The sequence below is a fragment of the Martes martes genome (assembly GCF_963455335.1).
Source record: "Martes martes genome assembly, chromosome: 12".
Lineage (NCBI taxonomy): Eukaryota > Metazoa > Chordata > Mammalia > Carnivora > Mustelidae > Martes > Martes martes.
Genome location: NC_137900.1, coordinates 58,257,996 through 58,277,404, shown reverse-complemented (window position 1 = coordinate 58,277,404; position 19,409 = coordinate 58,257,996). Strand labels below are relative to the sequence as shown.

General features: G+C 40.0%; 1 protein-coding gene across 3 annotated transcripts in view; it reads left to right on the top strand.

Annotated features, from left to right (window-relative positions):
- The window catches only part of APTX (aprataxin), a 33,149-nt gene extending 13,967 nt beyond the window's left edge, over window positions 1–19,182 (top strand). Inside the window, exons 7-9 of one of the 3 annotated variants that reach the window (XM_080820294.1) lie at window positions 298–401; window positions 1,163–1,345; window positions 18,851–19,182. In XM_080820294.1, the coding sequence (XP_080676420.1) occupies window positions 298–401; window positions 1,163–1,317 (259 nt within the window). In that variant the 3' untranslated portion in view covers window positions 1,318–1,345; window positions 18,851–19,182. Of the gene's footprint in view, window positions 1–297; window positions 402–1,162; window positions 1,607–18,850 lie in introns of those variants that run through there. The other 2 variants (XM_080820293.1, XM_080820295.1) reach the window with 2 other exon arrangements.
- Window positions 19,183–19,409: the final 227 nt, after the last annotated feature.

Here is a 19,409-nt window from a genome sequence, read left to right as displayed (position 1 = left end):
TTTGAATTTTCCCCATATATTTTTCTTTTCAAAATTTGTTTTTCTTTATTAGACTATAATTATAAGGGCAGAGGCCTTTCTCATTTTGTTCACTGCTAAATTCCCAGTGCTAGAATAATGCTTGGCTCTAGTAGGTACTTAGTTAGCATTAAATGTTCTTAAGTGAATGATTGAATGAATTGGATTAAATGGAAACACTAGCAATATTTTATATACCCATATTTTTATTGTTTGTCATTTTGACTAAGCCATAGTTTTTAATGGATTTAATGGTCATTTTCCTTCTCTTTCAACTAGCCATGTACACCTTCATGTGATCAGCCAGGATTTTGATTCTCCTTGCCTTAAAAACAAAAAACATTGGAATTCTTTCAATACAGAATACTTCCTAGAATCACAAGGTAAACAGAGTTCTTTAGTTTTCTCATTTGTTTCATTTTCTCAGCTATTCTTGTATTTGATTTAGTTGTTTCCCTAGATAATTACCTGGCCTCAAAAGCCCACATACAACTTTGTGTCCCTATAAAGAGAGACCACTTAAAAGAAACTGGATTATTTGAATTGAGTAGTGATGCCACTTTGCTTTGAGCAGCCTTCTTGAGGGGGCGGGGGTGGACCTAGAAAGCTGTTATGTCAGAGCCAGAAAGGTGTTTTATTGTAACAACAGGGGACTTAAAGGTTGTCCTGAGAATTATTGGAGTTCATGGATGTGAAAGCTCTCAACAGTTGTCTTTTCTGCCATCAGCTGGATAGGAGCTTGGGGGCTGCCTCATGTCATGAGTGGTTAATTAACAGGGGAGGGCTGTGTGTATGTGGAAGGGGGCATTTTCCAGTGTGTATACTGTGCAACTGCAGCATGCTGGGACATTAAAGATGGCAGCTACCAAAGGCTTACCAGCGATAAAGCACTGTGGTAAGCCCTTGACATAATAACATGGGTTGCTTATGGTGTGTCCCAAAGGAATGTAATTATTTCAAAAACAGGTTGCTCAAATTTAGAATCTGATCAAATGCATTTTCCCCACAGTGAGTTTAACCTCAAGTTTACTAGTTTTAGGATACCTGGCATGTTTTTGTTTGGAGTCAGATTTACTTTTCTAGGGGTTATCTTACATTGGCTTTTCAGAGTAGGTGGTCTTTGAACGTTTTTCTTTGCTTGCAGCTGTGATAGAGATGGTACAGGACACTGGCAGAGTGAGTGTCCGAGATGGGATGCCTGAGCTCTTGAAGCTGCCTCTCCGTTGTCACGAGTGTCAGCAGCTGCTGCCTTCCATTCCTCAGCTGAAAGAGCATCTCAGGAGGCACTGGCCAAAGTGATTCCATGGAGCCTGGACTTTTGCAGCAGGTGTGGCTGATTGTTTAGAACAAATTCCTTGCACCTGTTCTGGATTGCCTGTGAACTTTTATTTCTTGAATTAAAACATGCAGCCCCGGGGCGCCTGGGTGGCTCAGTGGGTTAAGCCGCTGCCTTCGGCTCAGGTCATGATCTCAGGGTCCTGGGATCAAGTCCCACATCGGGCTCTCTGCTCAGCAGGGAGCCTGCTTCCCTCTCTCCCTTTCTCTCTGCCTGCCTCTCTATCTACTCTGATCTCTCTCTGTCAAATAAATAAATAAAAAAAAAAAATCTTTAAAACATGCAGCCCCCCCCTTTTTTTTTTTTAAAACAAAGCTTCTCTTCCTGAGTGGCTACAATATGGGGTGGCTTGAAGTAGTTTAGGAATTAGGAATTTGGGTTTGTCGTGGATGTGTCCTCTGGTGATGGTGGCTGGGACAGGCCTGACCCCCAGTCTCCAGGATCCATGTCAAGTATGACAAATGCAGGGCAAAGCCATGTTCAGACTGACCTAATGGAAGATACAGGAGAGGGTGGGCTCTATATTTCTGTCCATGCATTTAATCCTTTCTCCCCAGAGGCATGTAGTACCCTTCATCAGAGCAGCTAAAGAGGTCTCATATTTATCCTGAAAGCTCAAATTGGGCTTGTTCTCTGATATTAATCTATTCTGTAATATTCTTTCCCTTTACTTTCTTCATGGAGAAACTTAGTTGCTTCTGTCCCTTTCATTCCTTTCTATCCAAAACCACCGATGCTCCTTTCTCAGGAAATGTGTCTCACCAGTTCTTATGCACTTTAAGCAAACAGGCTATATGAGGGGGTGGGGAGATGGGGTTTCCTAATATCAGGGGTTCCTGGCTGGTGAGGAAATACTTGGCCAAATGTTCATCAGGTTCAGCTGTCAAGCCTTCTTGCTGATCTGCTTGGATCTTTCATCTGGAAGTTAAGTTTATTTGTTTGGGGCAGCTCTCTTAGGTAGTTGAAACTGTTGGGAGTTCAGGTAACAATCACAGATTTAGTTTGCAGCATGCAGAGTCACTATAGACTGAAAAGTTGCACAGAACCCCATAGCTTCATTTTTCACTCAGAGCAAATTTAGATGGCACTGTTGGAGCATTTTGATTTTTGGTTAATGTCAGAACTGAAGGTAAAGGGAATTCTAAAATGTTTCTAATTACATTGGTGATCTATTTGAGGATGTGATTCTTTTTGCTCTTGAGTTAAAAAAAAAATACCCTTAATAATAACATCTCTCTGGAGAAAACCTCAATCTGTAGAGACCACATTTGACCTCAGTCTTTCACAAACAAACAAGATGTTACAGTGGTTTCTTGGTGAGCATGGATATAGTCATAATTAGCAGTAATTAATGATTACACTTGATTACTGTGTAACACTTGTTCAGCTCCTGTGTGTCTGGGCATTATGCTAAACACTTTGTTCAAATTATTTAATTTACTTCTCCGTGTATGTAATTCTGTGGGGTAGGTACCTTTGTGATGACCCTTTAAAGGATAAAAATTTAATCATCTATAAAGGTTGCTGGGCTTCAAAGCTGGTCTTAGTTCTGGTGCGTCAAACTCAATTTCCCTATTAGTTGAAGAATATAAATGTAATACTAACCAGTAGGAGCCATAGACCCCCAGAGGCCTTTGCTGACCAAAAGCTCTCCATGGCATTTCAGTGATTTCTCTGAGGCCTGTCAGTTCCTTTAAAGCCCCCTTTCCACATCTGATGTCTAAAATCCCCTAGAAACCCTAGAATACTTCCTAAAGGTATACTCCATGGATGCCTGAGATCAGAATTGCTGGTTTCATTTTACAACCTGAATCACAATCCCTTGGGCCTAGGAACCTGTATTATAAAACAAACATTTAGTAGGTGCCTGAGTGGCTCAGTTGATTGTCTGACTCCTGATTTTTCTCTTGGGTCACAATCTCAGGGTCATGATATTGAGCCCCACATTGGTCTCCGTGCTCAGCATGGAACCTGCTTGGGAGTCTTGTTCTCCCTCCCCCTCTCCCCCTCCTCCTGCTCAAGTACTCTCTCTCTCTCTGTCAAAACAAACAAACAAACAAACAAACAAACAACAAAAACATTGAAGATGACTGTTACTCACATTAAAGTTTGAGAACCACAGTATAAATGAATTCTGGCTTCAAAGCACCTTGCATTTCTGAAACTCCTGGATTTGACTCTGCCCTGTGAGGATACACACACCATTTTCTGGTTGCCTTGCTGGGCTAGTTGCAGGCTTTCCTTCCCTTTGCAGGGTCAGTTTTATTTCAGGATCCAGGGAAACCTTGGGCATTAGATAAGGGAGAATGACTTGTTATAGGGACCAGTGCTTTGTTTCTACAGGGATTGGGAGGAGGCCCTTGGGCCCCATGCTTTTAGGGGCAAGGCCTAGAGCTGGTGACTCTTCCTCTTGAGTGACTCCCATTTCTTCCTCCTGCTCAGAGGGCAGTCTCAAAGGCGTGACCTGGGATCTGTGATGAACTCATCTAAACTTTGGCTCAGAGCATATATATTTTTCTTCTTCTGGGTCTGTCTCTGAGATATCCAGGTACAAATGGTCCTTTCAGGGACCAGACCATAGTTGAGATGGTCACTAAGTCCTTGCAGTATCAGGGATGTTTTCTGGAGCCTGGAATGGTAGTTGGTTACATATGCTGGATATGGCTGGATATCAGAGGTTCAGGGCTGATCTGTGTCAGAATTGGCCTAACTGCCTCTCTCTATCTCAGTAACTATAACTTTAAGATTTCCACAGTGCTCTGAAGATTATTCCGTAGATAAGAATAAAAAATATGATGAAGGCTATGAAGTTCACTCCCCAGAATAATGTATGCATATGTATCTTATGTACCCTTGAAGTTGCTTCCATAGATTCCCTAGGGATCTGTGGACCCCAACTTAAGAACCTCTGCTCTGGGGGCGCCTGGGTGGCTCAGTGGGTTAAAGTCTCTACCTTCAGCTCAGGTCATGATCCCAGGGTCCTGGGATCGAGCCCCACATTGGGCTCTCTGCTCAGTGAGGAGCCTGCTTCCTCCTCTCTCTCTACCTGCCTCTGCCTACTTATGATCTCTCTCTGTCAAATAAATAAATAAAATCTTAAAAAAAAAAAAAAAGAACCTCTGCTCTGGAGAAAAAAGTCATCACGAAGCATCTGGGATTTTAGGAGGTGTCTGGGATCACTATGGAGGACTAGGGGAGAGACCTCATCTCTAGGATGTCCCTGGGATGCTCTCCTTTGATCTCAATGCTCCTCCCTCAACGTTTGGCACATGTACATGCGGAGGGCTTCCAACTTCTGGCTCTAGTTCAGCCACCACATGGAGACAGGAATCTTGGGAAATAGAGAAATCCTCAGCGGGTCTGAGGGGTTCAGGAACTGTGACTGACAGACTTATCGTGAGCTATCTAAAAGGCAGTGAATCTGCACTCCTAAAAGCAGTAATCTGCATTAATAGATCAGCTACATCGCGAATGTATCCCAGGATAGTGGGAGTTGCATTATCTCCTGGGTACAGTAGGTTAACAGTCCAAACTGTGCTGGACTCTGTAAGTAATCTCTGACTACAGCAAAGATTTCATTGAGGCCTCAGCCAGTGTACTTGAGAATTGTAGAACATTTAGCTAAACTTCAGAGGAGGTGCCCAGTGAACTTTTTAAACATAGATATTGCAAGAACATTCAATTTAATTTTCCACCTTATCAACAATGCTATGTAGCTTAGCATATTGATATTAAAATCAAAATGAAAATATTTGATAAGAAACTGCAACCAAGTAGAAACTATATCACAGTGTAATATGTGAGATATAATGAAGGGAAATTTGGAAGAGTGAGGTGACCACCTCTACATTTTTTGTTCCGCCAGGCTACTCTGACCTTGAGTCATTGAATTTTTGGGACAGCAAATGTGAATAATGACTTTGAGGGGCCAGGAAAAGGGCATGAAATATTGAGGTATATAGACCCCCTGCCACCCCCTCTCTCAAGTGGGCTTTTGTTACATTATCACTAGAAAAAGTGATATTTTTTTGCCTTTTATCCCAGATGTATTATTATGTTACAATTGGATGGAGTCTTCTCAAGGTACAGGGCATACTGCGATGAAAAAACAGAGGAAATGCATATAACTCATATTTGTGACTCCCAAGTTGTATTTCATCCATTAGGGGCTATCCTCTTCTACCTTAGCCCCATCATAGCCAGGCAAGGCAGCAGTTTTATTAAAATAAAATGGTCAAATATTATTCGGTTACTTTAACTCTAGCCAAGAAGCCAGTTTATAATTGAGTTCTTTTGTTGCTTAAAGAGAAGGCGGTATGATGACTGAGATGAACTGGAACCTGAAACTGAGCAAGTGAATACTTTATATGAGACCATGAAGAGTAGACCTTAAATAGTTTATAACAGATCTTAAGTCAGAGCTGGAGAAAAGGGCTCTTAAATTGCATTAGACTCTCTGAACTAGAGTAATCTACTCTTTATATCTTTTCATTTATTTTATTATTATTATTATTATTATTTTTAGCAAATAAACTCTACCATCAAGGAATGGGTTTTGGGTTTTAGAGTATACTAGTGATTAGTGGTCTGATGCATTGTTAGCATTGTTTAGGCCATTGTTGAATGACTCATCAAATGAGAGCCACACTCAAGGGCCAGAGTGTTCCCTTGTCAGCAGCTGCTATCTACCCAAACCTCAGGGAAGGGAATGCAGGCTGTGGAGCAGTGGGAAAGGAGTTTAGGAGTTTAGACCTCTAAGATTCTGGGCCATTCACTACTCAACTCATTTTCCTGTTCCATTTTAAAAATTTATTTTGAGACCATCTATTTCAACTTCTTCAATATTTTGAGACCATCTATTTCAACTTCCTCAATTTTTAGAAGGCAGCTGGGACTTGGAGATTTAAGGGGCTCATTTAGCAATTTAAACCAGATCTTGGCCTTTATTGCAGTCCTCCTCTCAACTCTTCCCAGATCCTCTTAGACACTGGCAGCTTTTGTTTGTTTGTTTGTTTGTTTATTAAGTAAACTCTGCCCCCAACGTGGGACTTGAGCTCATGATCCCAAGATAAAGAGTCCCATGCTCTATTGATTGAGCCAGCCAAGTGCTGTAGACAGTGACATCTTGAGAATAAGGATCAGCTGTCCTATGTCCCACTTGCTTCTGTCCTGCTTCATAATATTTTTTTCAGGTAAATGTAGAGTATGAAAAAAAATACCTTAGGCTTATATTTGAGGCTCAGCTGTGTTCCATGTTAGCTATGTGGCACTAGGGAAGTCATTTAACCTCTCTGTCCTCAATTTCATCATCTATCAAATGGAAATAAAATATGTACCTCCCAGGTTGACTGAGGATTAAACAAGCATGAACATGAAAGGGCCAGGCACTGGGGTGGTCCAGCTCTCAATCCTATCTCCTCTGCCAAACTCTAACCCTATCTGATCTGTAAAACCTTGGTGAATATTCTCTCAAGCAAGCTCTTTTCCCCTTCCAGCTTTGGTTTTATTTATTTAAAACCAGAGCCTTGGATTAGCTTTTATTTAAAGTCCTCTGTGTAAGATTTGAGTCCTCATCCTTCAGGTGATTAGTTCCCATTGCTCTGTCTTCAAGGTCTTTTTTCCCCACTAAGACTGAAATTGGCAGATGAGCTTTCTAAAGTGCAAGAAATTCTTTGCACTTATGCATTAACCTGTAAAGTAAGTTTTTAAAGAAGTCTTTATTCCCGCCACTTTATGTTGATTCTGAACCCATGGGAAAGGCAAAGGGCATAGCTGAATCTAGGGGTTTAAATGATACCATTAAACTCCCTTTTCATCTCAGTTCTGCTTTCCTGTGTTGCCTCTGTCCAGGGAGCAGCACAAATAGCTTCTGGCTGCAGGCTGAGAGAGCTTGATCCTCTCCATCCATCCCCCCTCCACATTTCTGTCAAAGCACAGGAAGCATCCTGACTTCTTTGCTTAGGTCTCATAATCATCTCTAGAATAATCACTGTGTCTCTTCGGTGGATGGCATACTCTGGCCATCTCAAGTAACAGGACCATCTTGAGGTGAGGGGTGGAGGGCCACACTAGAATTTCATGGAAGGAGGAGGAGCAGTTTGCAAAACACTAGTTGTTTACCACTCCTGGACTGCACACATAATTCCCATAGCTGGGAGCTTCTTTGGCCCCACACTGTCGCCATTGGATCTAAGACTAAAAAGGAGGCAAACTGTTTTGGACTTGTGGCAGCTACAAGTTGAAAAGTTGACACAATACACTGCTCCCACTGCTGGCCTGTATTTGCCTTGATTGGAAGAAAAACTGGATCGTATTTTCAAATTTAATGATTAGTTACTGGCCAAGGACCTTTTGCAGAAATTTCCCCAGAAACTATAGGATGTCCTCTTAAAATGCTGGTTGGAGTTGCCATCCTAGGGCACCTGCTTGGTGTGTCACCAGTAGGCCATCACCTTTGCTGCCCTTTCCTTGGCTGAATTCTGGAGATAGGAGGCCAGGGCCAAGGCAGAGGAGAGGACTTTGAAGGCTGCCTGAAAATCCAGTTGAGCAGCTGGATTCTTATCCACTATGGACAGGAATTTCACTATCACAAATATTCTCTGGGTTACTAAATACCTAGAGAATTGTCCAGTGACTAGGGAAAAGAAACTTGTTTTTGCTTTCAAGAACCCAGAAAAGAGAAAATGTTCATGACAGAACAGGGATAGGAAATAGGTCAAATACTAAAATATGATCCCTCTGGCTGGTCAGGCATTAGGGAGGAGACCCTCTTAGGCATACCTATTTGAATTATCTGTTTGAGAAGCTGATAGACCGTAGTCCTGATAACGTGAATGAGAAAAAGGTGCACCTTGCAGGCAGGTTTTTAGCCTACATAGATGCCAAACCTTACAGACTGGGAACCCATTTTTTTTTTTTTCACCAGACCATGAAGTTCTCTAGAACAGACGCTGTTTTTTGGTTCTCCATCAAGTACACAATGAAATTCATTGTACCTGGATCATAATAGGATCCCAGTAAAATTTTGTTGAGTGGATGAGACCTCATATTTCATTGAAAGCATGAAGAAAACAGAACCCTCTCTGTTGCAACTGAATTTAATTGTCAAGTGTGTCTGGTGAGACTGCATCTTTGGCTTTTAGAAACATTTAATAAAACTTGTTGCCATTGTTTATGGACACAGTATCTCATGTGGATCAGAATTAGGGGAACGTAAACATGTTAATATTTTCTCATATAACGTTCTAGATAATATTTTCCTATATAACATTCCAGATTTTAATCTTTGCTAGCAAACCAGGTTAATTAGGACTATGGGGGTAATTCCATTTATTTTCAAGGAGAGGTCTATTTTTTTGGTTACTATCTTTGGCCACCAGATGGCAGCATTTGAATACTAAATTCTTAATCTGTTTTCTAATCCAAAATTTAGTTTCACCTAATTCTTTTATGTTTCAGAGTCAATGCTTCAAAATAAAATATGTAAGTTTTTTTTTAAAATAAGGCTGATGTGTGTTTAACTGATGTCCTAATTAATCAAGAGAGACATTTGAGAGAAAACCAGGGTATAGGTAAGAATACAAAACATACATGATTATTAAGGGGAGGCTGTTTGGCCCCAAGGTTAGACTCTAAAAGTAGCTAGAGCCAGGGTTCAGAGCTGAGTCTGAAATTTATCAAATGAGGGTCTTGAGGAATTTCAAATGCATGGTAGGCCTTGAACATATGATAGCTCACTTCTTCCCATTTCTTAATTTGACTCCAAGATTAGTAACTCTTGTTCACATCACAAGTATAACTGGGAGCAGCACTGGGAGCAGACACTTCTAGACATATCCTTGAAAAGTGGTGTTATTTTTACATTGACATAGTTGTTAAGTCTGTGATGGTTTGATATTAGAGGAAACACTGTCAAAGCAAGACAACTGATACACAGATACGGTAAAGGGGTATATGTGCATTTTCCATGGGTCAGCTTCCCTCAGAACCTCCCTGTGATAGAAGAACCCAGCTTCACTTCTGTTCTCCAGCTCTTCTGAGACTTTTGTCTTCTAAGCAGGCAGAATAAATCCCCCAGCCTCAAATAGGACCAGAATATTAGAGCTGGAAAGAATTTTATAAGCCAGGACTTTTGACATTTTGAAGGAGTCACAGATTCAGAGAATTTGGTGAAAGCTATGCACCCTCTCTCCAAACATTTTCAACATATCAATTATCCATGAATTTCCTAGGGCAGAGGTTCTCAACTGGCATGTGTGTGTGTGTGTGTGTGTGTGTGCGCGCATTCCATAGGCCCTGATTATTCTGAACCATCTGGTAGGGCTTTTTTTCCAAACCACACACAGAAAGTCACTTTACTACCATGGGGAGGCATCTAATGCCCTTGGTGCTTTGGGCGGGTAAGTGTTTAATCTCTTGCCCTGACAATCTGTTAATTCTCTTTAATCTAGTAGCCTCTGGTGTCCCATTGAGGGGTTTGGGACACAGAAATGATTATTATAATACCATGACAAACTTATGTCCTTATTAAACACCAAGAGTGTTTATATTCCCAAATTCATGCTTGGAGAAAATACACTAAAATGTTAATTAATGGTTGGTTTTGGATGGTGAGAAGGTAGGTAATATACATTTTGTTATATTGTGCAGATTTCTAATTAGCTTCAGTGAATATGTGTTTGGGAATTTGAAAAAACCCCAGATTTTATTTTTTAAAGTAATAGATCACAAGGGAATGCAATCAACATTAGTTACTTATATTAATAGCTGATAAAAAGTGGCTAATAATTTTAATAAGTCGAATCAGTTCTCCAGCCCTTTAGAGGCAGAAAGACATCCTGCAAGGCCATATTCCAAGCTGTAACAGGTTCAGTTGGGCCTGAGGATGACACAAATGTAGGTAATTCAAGTTTTGGATCTGATTTCCCTGTTACTAGATCTAGAAAAGTAGATTTTCTGTTTGCTCCCAACCTTAATCCCTGTCTCTTTCACAGAGATGTCAGCTACATTTTGTTCAAAATTGTTGTTCTAGAACTTCCTAACTGTATTTTCAAATGTGTTTCAGCAGCCACTGAGGTCCCATAATTTCTCTTGAGTGTTATGTTGATGTGGCATGTTCTATTAAGTTCCAATATTGAGCCATCCTTGAGTTCTTGGAATGAACCTCTTAGATCCTGAGGGCTACTCTTTTTTTTGTTTTTTTAAAGATTTTATCTATCTATTAGAGAGTGAGATGGAGAGCATAATCGGGGGGGAGGAGGGGAAGAGGGAGAAGCAGGCTCCAGGTCCCGACGTGGGGCTCCATCCCGGGACCCTGGGATCATGACCTGAGCCACCCAGGCACCCCTGAGGGCTACTCTTTCAATGTTTCTTGGACTCCAGGAAACATTTTTGATGGATGGGGTTTGGGGTGAGTTCTATAGATTGATTCATGTGTGAAAGCTTTGTGGCCTGGAACCCAGACTTCTGATATAAAGTATCAGGAGAAGAGCGGGGAGCAAATGAGACCAGGAAATCAGGGGGAGAATGGTTAGGAGCTGGGTCAGTTCCCAGGATATCCTTTGTGGAAGAACATTCAAGTAATGGGAAAGGTGATCTGACTTCTCTATGATAACCCTGCATGGTAAAGAGGGAGGGAGGAGAAATATGAAAAAAAGATACATGAGGTAAACATTTGGGGAAGACTTTGAGGCATTTGGGAAGTAGGAGCTTTAGAGTGGTCTGGAAAACTGCTGATGAGAGGAGGGGAGTTTGAAGAAGGGTTTTTCTCCCTGGATAGGAACTGGATCTCTTTAATGGTTTTTGATAAATGTGAGCAAAGGTTACATACTTCACTTTTTTTTTTCTTTTGAAGTTTTGATTTCTGTTCTTAATTCTGTTTCTCATGTTTTACATTATGTATTTCTTTTACTGATTACATTTGCTTGGATGTTTCCTTATATTTATTATTAAGTGTTATTTTTCAAAAAAGTAATTCTTGAATTTGTTACTTTCATGATTCTCTTTATAATTTGTTTTTGCCTTATTTCTTTTCTCTTTATATTTCTAAATTTTTTGAGTCAAATACTGAGTTCATATACATTATTATTAAAACATCTCTTTTCTTATTATTAATTGAATTTTTTAAATAGCAAAAATATGAAAGATTTTGAATTTAATGCTGGGTTGGACCTGAGACTTATGGAGATGGCCTTGGCTGTTGATAACAAGGAAATATTTAATCTAGTTTCAACACCTGAACCATCAGGTTTCCTTGTGTCTCTAAGAGAAGGCATGTGTTCAAGATGGTAAAGTGGAAATGGCATGGTATCCCTAGGATAAGGTTTTGTACTTTGTATGTTTCACAAATATTTTTTCTTCCTGTTTTCTTACAAATGAGTAATTGTGTTAGGGTGTTCTCATCTCTTTTCTTCTTACCTGTACCACAACCATGAAACACTATGACCCGGGCAAGGATCTGCCATTAGTCTTTTATTTTATTTATTTAAAAAATTTTTAAAGTTTTTTTGTTTTTAAGTACTCTGCACACCCCGCATGGGGCTCAAACTCATGATGCTAAGATCAAGAGTCACATCCTCTACCAACTGAACCAGCCAGGTGCCCCCATTAGTCTTTTATATTTGGTATGATTTTATTTATTTATTTTTTAAAGTGGTCTCCATGCCTAGTATGGGACCCAGTGTGCTTGAACTCATGATCCCGAGATCAAGACCTGAGCTGAGACCAAGAGTCAGATGCTTAACCAACTGAGCCACCCAGGCTTCCCTATTTTGTATGATTTTAAATTTCAACATTATCTTTTCAAGATAGGAATTCACATTTCAACTTTATTTGTACAACAAAAAATTTTGTCCCCAGTTAAAGGATTTTTAGTTTTAATGAAGTACAACTTATTTATTTTTTTCATGGATTATGCCTTTGGTGTTGTAAAGTCATCACCAAACCCAAGGTCGCTAGATTTTATCTCATGTTGTCTTCTAGGAGTTTTATAGTTTTGTGTTTTCAATATAGGTCTGTGATCTGCGTTGAATTAATTTTTTTGTGAAAGGTGTAAAGTCTGTGTCTAGATTCATTCATTCATCCATTCATTCATTTATTTTTAAAATATTTTATTTATTTATTTGACAGAGAGAGGCAGTGAGAGAGGGAACACAAGCAGGGGGAGTGGGAGAGGGAGAAGCAGGCTTCCCGCTGAGCAGGGAGCCTGGTGTGGGGGCTCGGGGGCTCGATTCCAGGACCCCAGGACTACGACTCGAGCCAAAGGCAGATGCTTAACGACTGAGCCACCAAGGTGCCCCTCATTTATTTATTTATTTTTTGAATGTGACTATTTAGTTAAAGGATTTTTAAGCATTACCTGATGGGGTAATTTTTTCTATATGACGTTTTTCTTTCTTCCTTTCCTCCCAATGTCTCCTTCCCTGTAATGAGAATCTGTGATTAAAGAAAAGAATTGAAAGGGAAAAGCATGAAACTGCTAGCAGAAGGCCATGCAATTTAGACTACTTCCTGTCCAACTATTTGTCTTTTTTCCCTCTGACACCTGTAGGGGCTGAGAGGGGTGGGATGCATTCCCTGGGCTCTATGTGCCAAACTTTCTAACTCCAGTGTAACCATCAGTAGAGTTCCCTTACCTCTTGTCTGTGCCTGCTTCTCAGTTCACAGGCACCATGGAATGGGCGGAATGGTCAGAAAACCATGCATTTGTCTTGGTATCATAATCCCAAACTCTCTTCAAGATTTGGGGGAAAATGAACAAGGGCAGCTACCGTCGATGGTTAAGTGTGAAAAGCCAGTTCTTTGTAGAAGGTGTGATTGAATTGTCACAATTTGGAAAGAACTTGTCACAGTGTGCGATCTGCCCAGAGGCACTCTCCAAAACACCACAAAATCCTCCAGGAATCTTTTCATCTTTTGAAACTCCAGTTTGCATTTCCAGGAGCCTGGCTGACCTGCTGAGCACAGTGTTCTCTAATGGAAGAGTTTGTTTTTCAGTTACTTTTGGTGGCAGGAACACCAGAGTGGCGTCTACTTTTTGAGAAAGAGATGGGAACTCATTCGTGAGAAGGAGGTAGGCACAGAGAGCCTCAGGCTGCCCAGGCATGTGGGTAAGAAGTGAGGACACAGAGGTCTTTGGGGACAAAAGGAGTTCCCGTACTAGGTTTGCCATGAGAAATAGAAACTGGTCCCTTCAAGATGATATTTTTTTTTCCCCCACTTCTGCTGGATCTTAAGTAATATGGTCCACTGGGCATAGAGGCACTAACTAAACTACCGAGCCTCCATTTTTGCCAGCCACCAGCCTTGGCAATGAGGCCATGGGGTAGGTGGCTTTAGTTTCACTTTGCTGAGGAATCTACAACTCAGCATGGTTCTGACACAGATTAAGGTGGGGTGAGGGATTGGATAATCAGAAGACAGAGCTCTTCCCTCATGTCCAGGTGCCCTTCCTGTATCGACACATAACATCTCCCTTAAACTGGTTCCTGAGCCTTGAATTTCAGTCAAGGTGTGTTAGCAGGCAAGTTGAGAATGACCACGCCTGGTTGAGGTGAAGGTGGTAACTCAGATGCCTATGGCATGTTATGTTATTCTTTCCTTAGTCCCCTTCGTGAAAGAGCTGAGATACCGTCTACCTTGCAGGTTACATGAAGTAATGTGGGTAGAGCGCTTGGTAGATGGTCACTAAATAACTATGATGATTATGGCTAAGAGTTGTTTTTGAAGGAAACTTGTTGGTGGGATTGGTTCAGTCTCTTCATAGGGATTCTTATTTTTTTTTGCTGGGATTCAGTCTCTTCATAGGGATTCTTTTGCTGACAAAAGGAACTATATACAACAATGAACAGTCTTAAAATACTCATTTTAGCAGATGCCAAATATATATACCCTAGGACCAAATAAGGCATCCTTGACAAAACAAGTTATTTTCAATGCAGAAGAATTTCAAGAAAAATAACTTAGTCCCTCTTCTACAGATAAGAGCTTACAGCAATAGTTTCCGCATTAATTAATAAACTATTAAGTTTTTTTAAAAAGACTTTATTTATTTATTTATTTGACAGAGAGAGACACAGTGAGAGAGGGAACACAAGCAGGGGGAGTGGGAGAGGGAGAAGCAGGCTTCTTGCTGAGCAGGGATCCCAACACAGGGCTCGGTCCCGGGACCCTAGGATCATGACCTGAGCTAAAGGCAGCCACTTAATGACTGAGCCGCCCAGGTACCCCTAAACTATTAAGTTTTTAAGTGGGACAGTAATCTGAAGATTTTAGGTGAATTCACTTTACTAGTGTTTGGAGCTATAGTCAACTTCAAGATTAAACTCGCTGCCATTTGGCCCGGTGCAGATGAAATTTGTTGTGCCTGTATGAAAAGTGAACATTTTGTATAATTATACACACTTGTCATTATAGTATCCACCCTCTGGATTCTTTCTTATGGGAAGGTTTTCTTTTTGTTTTATCCTCACAAAACCTGTGAGGTTTTAAACCAATGTGACTAATAGCATAGATGGTCAGCTGGGCGTCTCCTGTGGCTCATTGCTTTCTAGATGGGACTACATAAAATAATTGTATTTTGCACATTATCTGCTCCTTATTTAAGATCTGAAGAGGAGGGGCGCCTGGGTGGCTCAGTGGATTGGGCCGCTGCCTTCGGCTCGGGTCGTGGTCTCAGGGTCCTGGGATCGAGCCCCGCATCGGGCTCTCTGCTCAGCGGGGAGCCTGCTTCCCCTTCTCTCTCTGCCTGCCTCTCTGCCTACTTGTGATCTCTCTATCTGTCAAATAAATAAATAAAGTCTTTAAAAAAAAAAAAAAAAAAAAAAAAAAGATCTGAAGAGGTCCTGGGATCGAGCCCCGCATCGGGCTCTCTGCTCAGCGGGGAGCCTGCTTCCCCTTCTCTCTCTGCCTGCCTCTCTGCCTACTTGTGATCTCTCTATCTGTCAAATAAATAAATAAAGTCTTTAAAAAAAAAAAAAAAAAAAAAAAAAGATCTGAAGAGGAGTTGTCCAAAAGAAAAGTGAAGGGCCTTTAAAGATGAACAATGCAGGCAGGCTTTTCTCTCACAATCGCGTTTGTTGGCTAGCCTAATGGGACTTTGTATTACAGTTAAAAGTGCTTCTGAATTGTTTTTTACTTTCTCATCACTGTATTCATACGGCTTCTGTTTCTTGAGAGAAACCTAATTTTTGTCCTTTTAACAGAAACAGAATTAACCTAATTGCACAGTCGTTTTCCACCATACAAAAGCCAGCATTAAAAATGAGCCAGCGGGAATAATTATGAGTCACAGAAGAGGTAAATGATCTGATATATAGTTCTTGTGCTTGAGGGATTTAATTTGACATTAACAGAAAAAGGATTTTTCTGAAGAAAAAAAATCTTATCATTTAATTCACAATGTATTTAGCTACAGACATTCTACTAATATAGAATAGATTCATTTAATGTTTTTCTGATTCATGTGGTGCTTAACAAAGGGGTTACTTTAGCTCTTGCATCTCAATTCATTGTTTTATGATTCTTTAATCTTAATTTTCATTGACTAGTGAGATGAAATAATTATAGTAAGAGATTTTAGTATGTGCATATGAAAGTTGGACATCTCCAGTAGTTAAAAAAATAAGTAAGGACATATAGGAATTGAACAATGTAACAGGTTAACTTTGTGCGTGTGTGCGCATACACCCGAGTGTGTGTGCATATACACTCTTGAATATAGGAGAAAGACCATACTTCCTTTGAATAGAGAAGAAACACTTTATTCCCCATATGTTCATGGAACATTTAAAATAGTTGATTTCATATTTTACCACAAAGAAAATTTGACATGTCTTTGTATTGTTTTACTTTTTGCAGTAATCATATATTACTTTCATATGCAAACAACAAAATAAGTAAAAAATTTAAAAATGTGTTTGCTCTATTTCTGATGTCTAGAGTAATGTTTGAGACATATTAGGGACTCAAAAGATGTTGGCTACATAAATGAACCAATGGATTTTAACATTTGTTGAGTACCTACTATGTGCCAGGCAGAGAACAGCAGGTCGTGCCCTCCAGCTGTGTGGTTTAAAGCCATTTGAGTTAAATGGAGTTTGTTATGTCACAGATCAAACCAAATGCCCTCACACATAAGTAACAGATAACAAGTCTGCAGTCATTCCTTTAGCCCATGACCCAGTTATACTTGGTCTCCAGCTGCACTGTAAGGGCTTCTGGTGAATTGATTTGTTTAGTATTTTTGATGTACAGGTATACATTTCCCACACTTCATACGATAAAGCGTGGGGGAGGAGTGATAAGGACATACCGAGTAGGGAAAGCTTTCTGATGTTGAACATACTGATTGTACTAGGTAAATCTGACATCCTTTCCAGCTTTACCAGGAAAAATTCTGCTATCCCTAAGCACACTGGCTCTTTGGTTTGTTTACTTACCATTATTTTTTACTTGTTATCTGGAAATAGGTTCTTTTTCATTTAAAATATATTCCATTTAAAAATATTTCTTTCCTCTTCAAAATGTTGGCTTAGTTGATGGGGTTGAGTTTTTGCTGTAATTGCTGACTTGTTAATTGCTGGAATACTAATCACTATTGTGTGTACTCATTTTCTTAGACATTTTTTTTTCTTAGACATTTACAATCAAGGGAAAGGAAGAGCTTATAACTTGATTAGGCTTTTCACTTCTTTCTTGTTAGGCATTTGCATAAAATTTGGAAATGTTTGTTGCCCACAGGCAATATCAGCATCAGTATTACAGGTATTACATTTTTCCACCCAAATTATGTGTTGTGCATCTTTTTTTTTTTTTTAAGATTTTATTTATTTATTTATTTATTTGACACAGAGAGAGAGAGAGATCACAAGTAGGCAGAGAAGCAGGCAGAGAGAGAGGGGGGAAGCAGGCTCCCCGCCAAGCAGAGAGCCCAACGCGGGGCCCAATCCCAGAACCCTGGGATCACGACCAGAGCCGAAGGCAGAGGCCTCAACCCACTGAGCCACTCAGGCGCCCCTGTGCATCTTTTTTAAAAAAGGTTTTGTTTGTTTGTTTGTTCTAGAGAGAGATAGTTTGCATATGAGTGTACAAGCAAGTGGTGGGGAGGGAGAACTAGGGGGAAAGAATCTCAAGCAGAATCCATGCTGAGCGAAGAACCAGATGCTGGACTTGACCTCAGGACTCTGAGATCATGACCTGAGTCCAACCAAGAGTTGGACGCTTAACTTACTGAGCCACCCACGTGCCCCTGGGTTGTGCATCTTAATTAATGGTAGACAGAATAATAGGGGATGTATGTGTTTATTTCTTCTTTTTTTTTTTTTAAATTATCAATTATTGAGAGCTTAGTATGTACTGGGCACTGAACAGAGCTCTTAAATTCAAAGAAATTAAAATTTCCTTTAATTCTCACAACAATCTAATGAACAGAGCTCTTAAATTCAAAGAAATTAAAATTTCCTTTAATTCTCACAACAATCTAATGAACAGGTATGGTGAAGAAACCAAAGCTAAATGAAAGTAAGTAACAAAACTAGTAACAGAAATTCTTCCTGGCTCAAAGTCCATGCTTTTTACCACTGCGTTATGTTTTTCCTGTCTTTTGCATGGTCATATTCTGAAACTTGCCTTCTTCTAGAACATCTTCATTATAGAATATTCAAGTAAAACTCAGGTATCCTGATCCCTGACTCCAGCCTCCTGCTTTTTCATAGCTTCATTTCTACTATATCTGTTTTTCACCATTGTCTAGATTTTCAGTTCCTTGGTCCTTTGACTTCCTCCCAATTTAGTATCCCCATCTTAGGTTTGCTTTCTTCTCCATGAACCTCCTATTTGATTCTCTAAAATAATTTTCCCACAACTACCCCTTTTACTTCTATGCTAAACCCACTGTCCTATATCCTAACACTGGATTGATGCCTCAGTTTGCTTTCTTTGCTCCTATCTTCACATTAACTGATCAGGGGCACCTGGGAGGCTTTGTCAGTTAAACCTCCAACTCCTGATTTCTGCTCAGGTTGCGATCTTAAGAGTCATGAGATCAAGCCCTGTGTTGCGCTCCATGCTTAGCACGGAGTTTGCTTGTCCCTCTCCCTCTACTTCTCACATTGCTTGCACATGTGCATGCCTTCTCTCAAATAAATAAATAAATAAAATCTTAAAAAAAAATTAGCTAATCAAGGTTAGGGGAAAAAAATCAGTAGACTTTATAATAAACCTTACAGATGGCTACCACTACACATTTATGGCCTTAAACTCTTACCAGCCTCTCCTTTCATTCTGTGGCATTGCTGTTTTCAGGTTCTTTCTTCATTGTCTTCAACAATAGTGCCGTGTCAATACCACTTTCTTTAAGTTCTCCCTTCTCTTATTCTTACCTAGGTTTTCTCCTGCTTCTTCAAACAAATTAAGGCTGTAAAGCGTTATCTTGTTCAACTTTCCATCCCCTCACTGCGACTTATCTACATACATACCATTCTTGACTTTCTTCCACAGGATAAAGGGAATTCCTTCCTGTTCAAATCCAACTCCTCACCTTTACCTCAAGTCCGAGATGGAAGCATTTGTGTTCTGGGCAGGAGGATGGAGGAAAAGATGAAGAAGGGGATTAAGGACTCACAAATACTCTCTGAAGAAGTTTCCTGAAATCTCCTTCATGACTCTTCTTTTTGTATTACCATGGCCAGAATTCAGCCACAAGCCACAGGTGACCAAGCTTTAAGGGAGGTTGTGAAATATAACCTTTATTTTGGGCAAATCTGTATCCAACCAAAAATTTTATTAGTACAGAAGCAGCACAGAATGAAAATTGGAGATATCGAATAGTCTCTGCAGTCTCTGCCAATGTTCTTTTGCACATGAAAAAAATTGAGTTGCCTTTCTCTTTCTTATTTTTTACTTATATTACAAATATTTTACAAATTTAGATCTTTTAATCTTTTAATATAGTGTATGCTATCTCATGATACAGAGGTTTAAAATTGTTATGTCACTGAAACATGCATTCCTTTTTTAAAAAAAATTCATTGTTTCTGGAATTCATATTTTGCTTAAA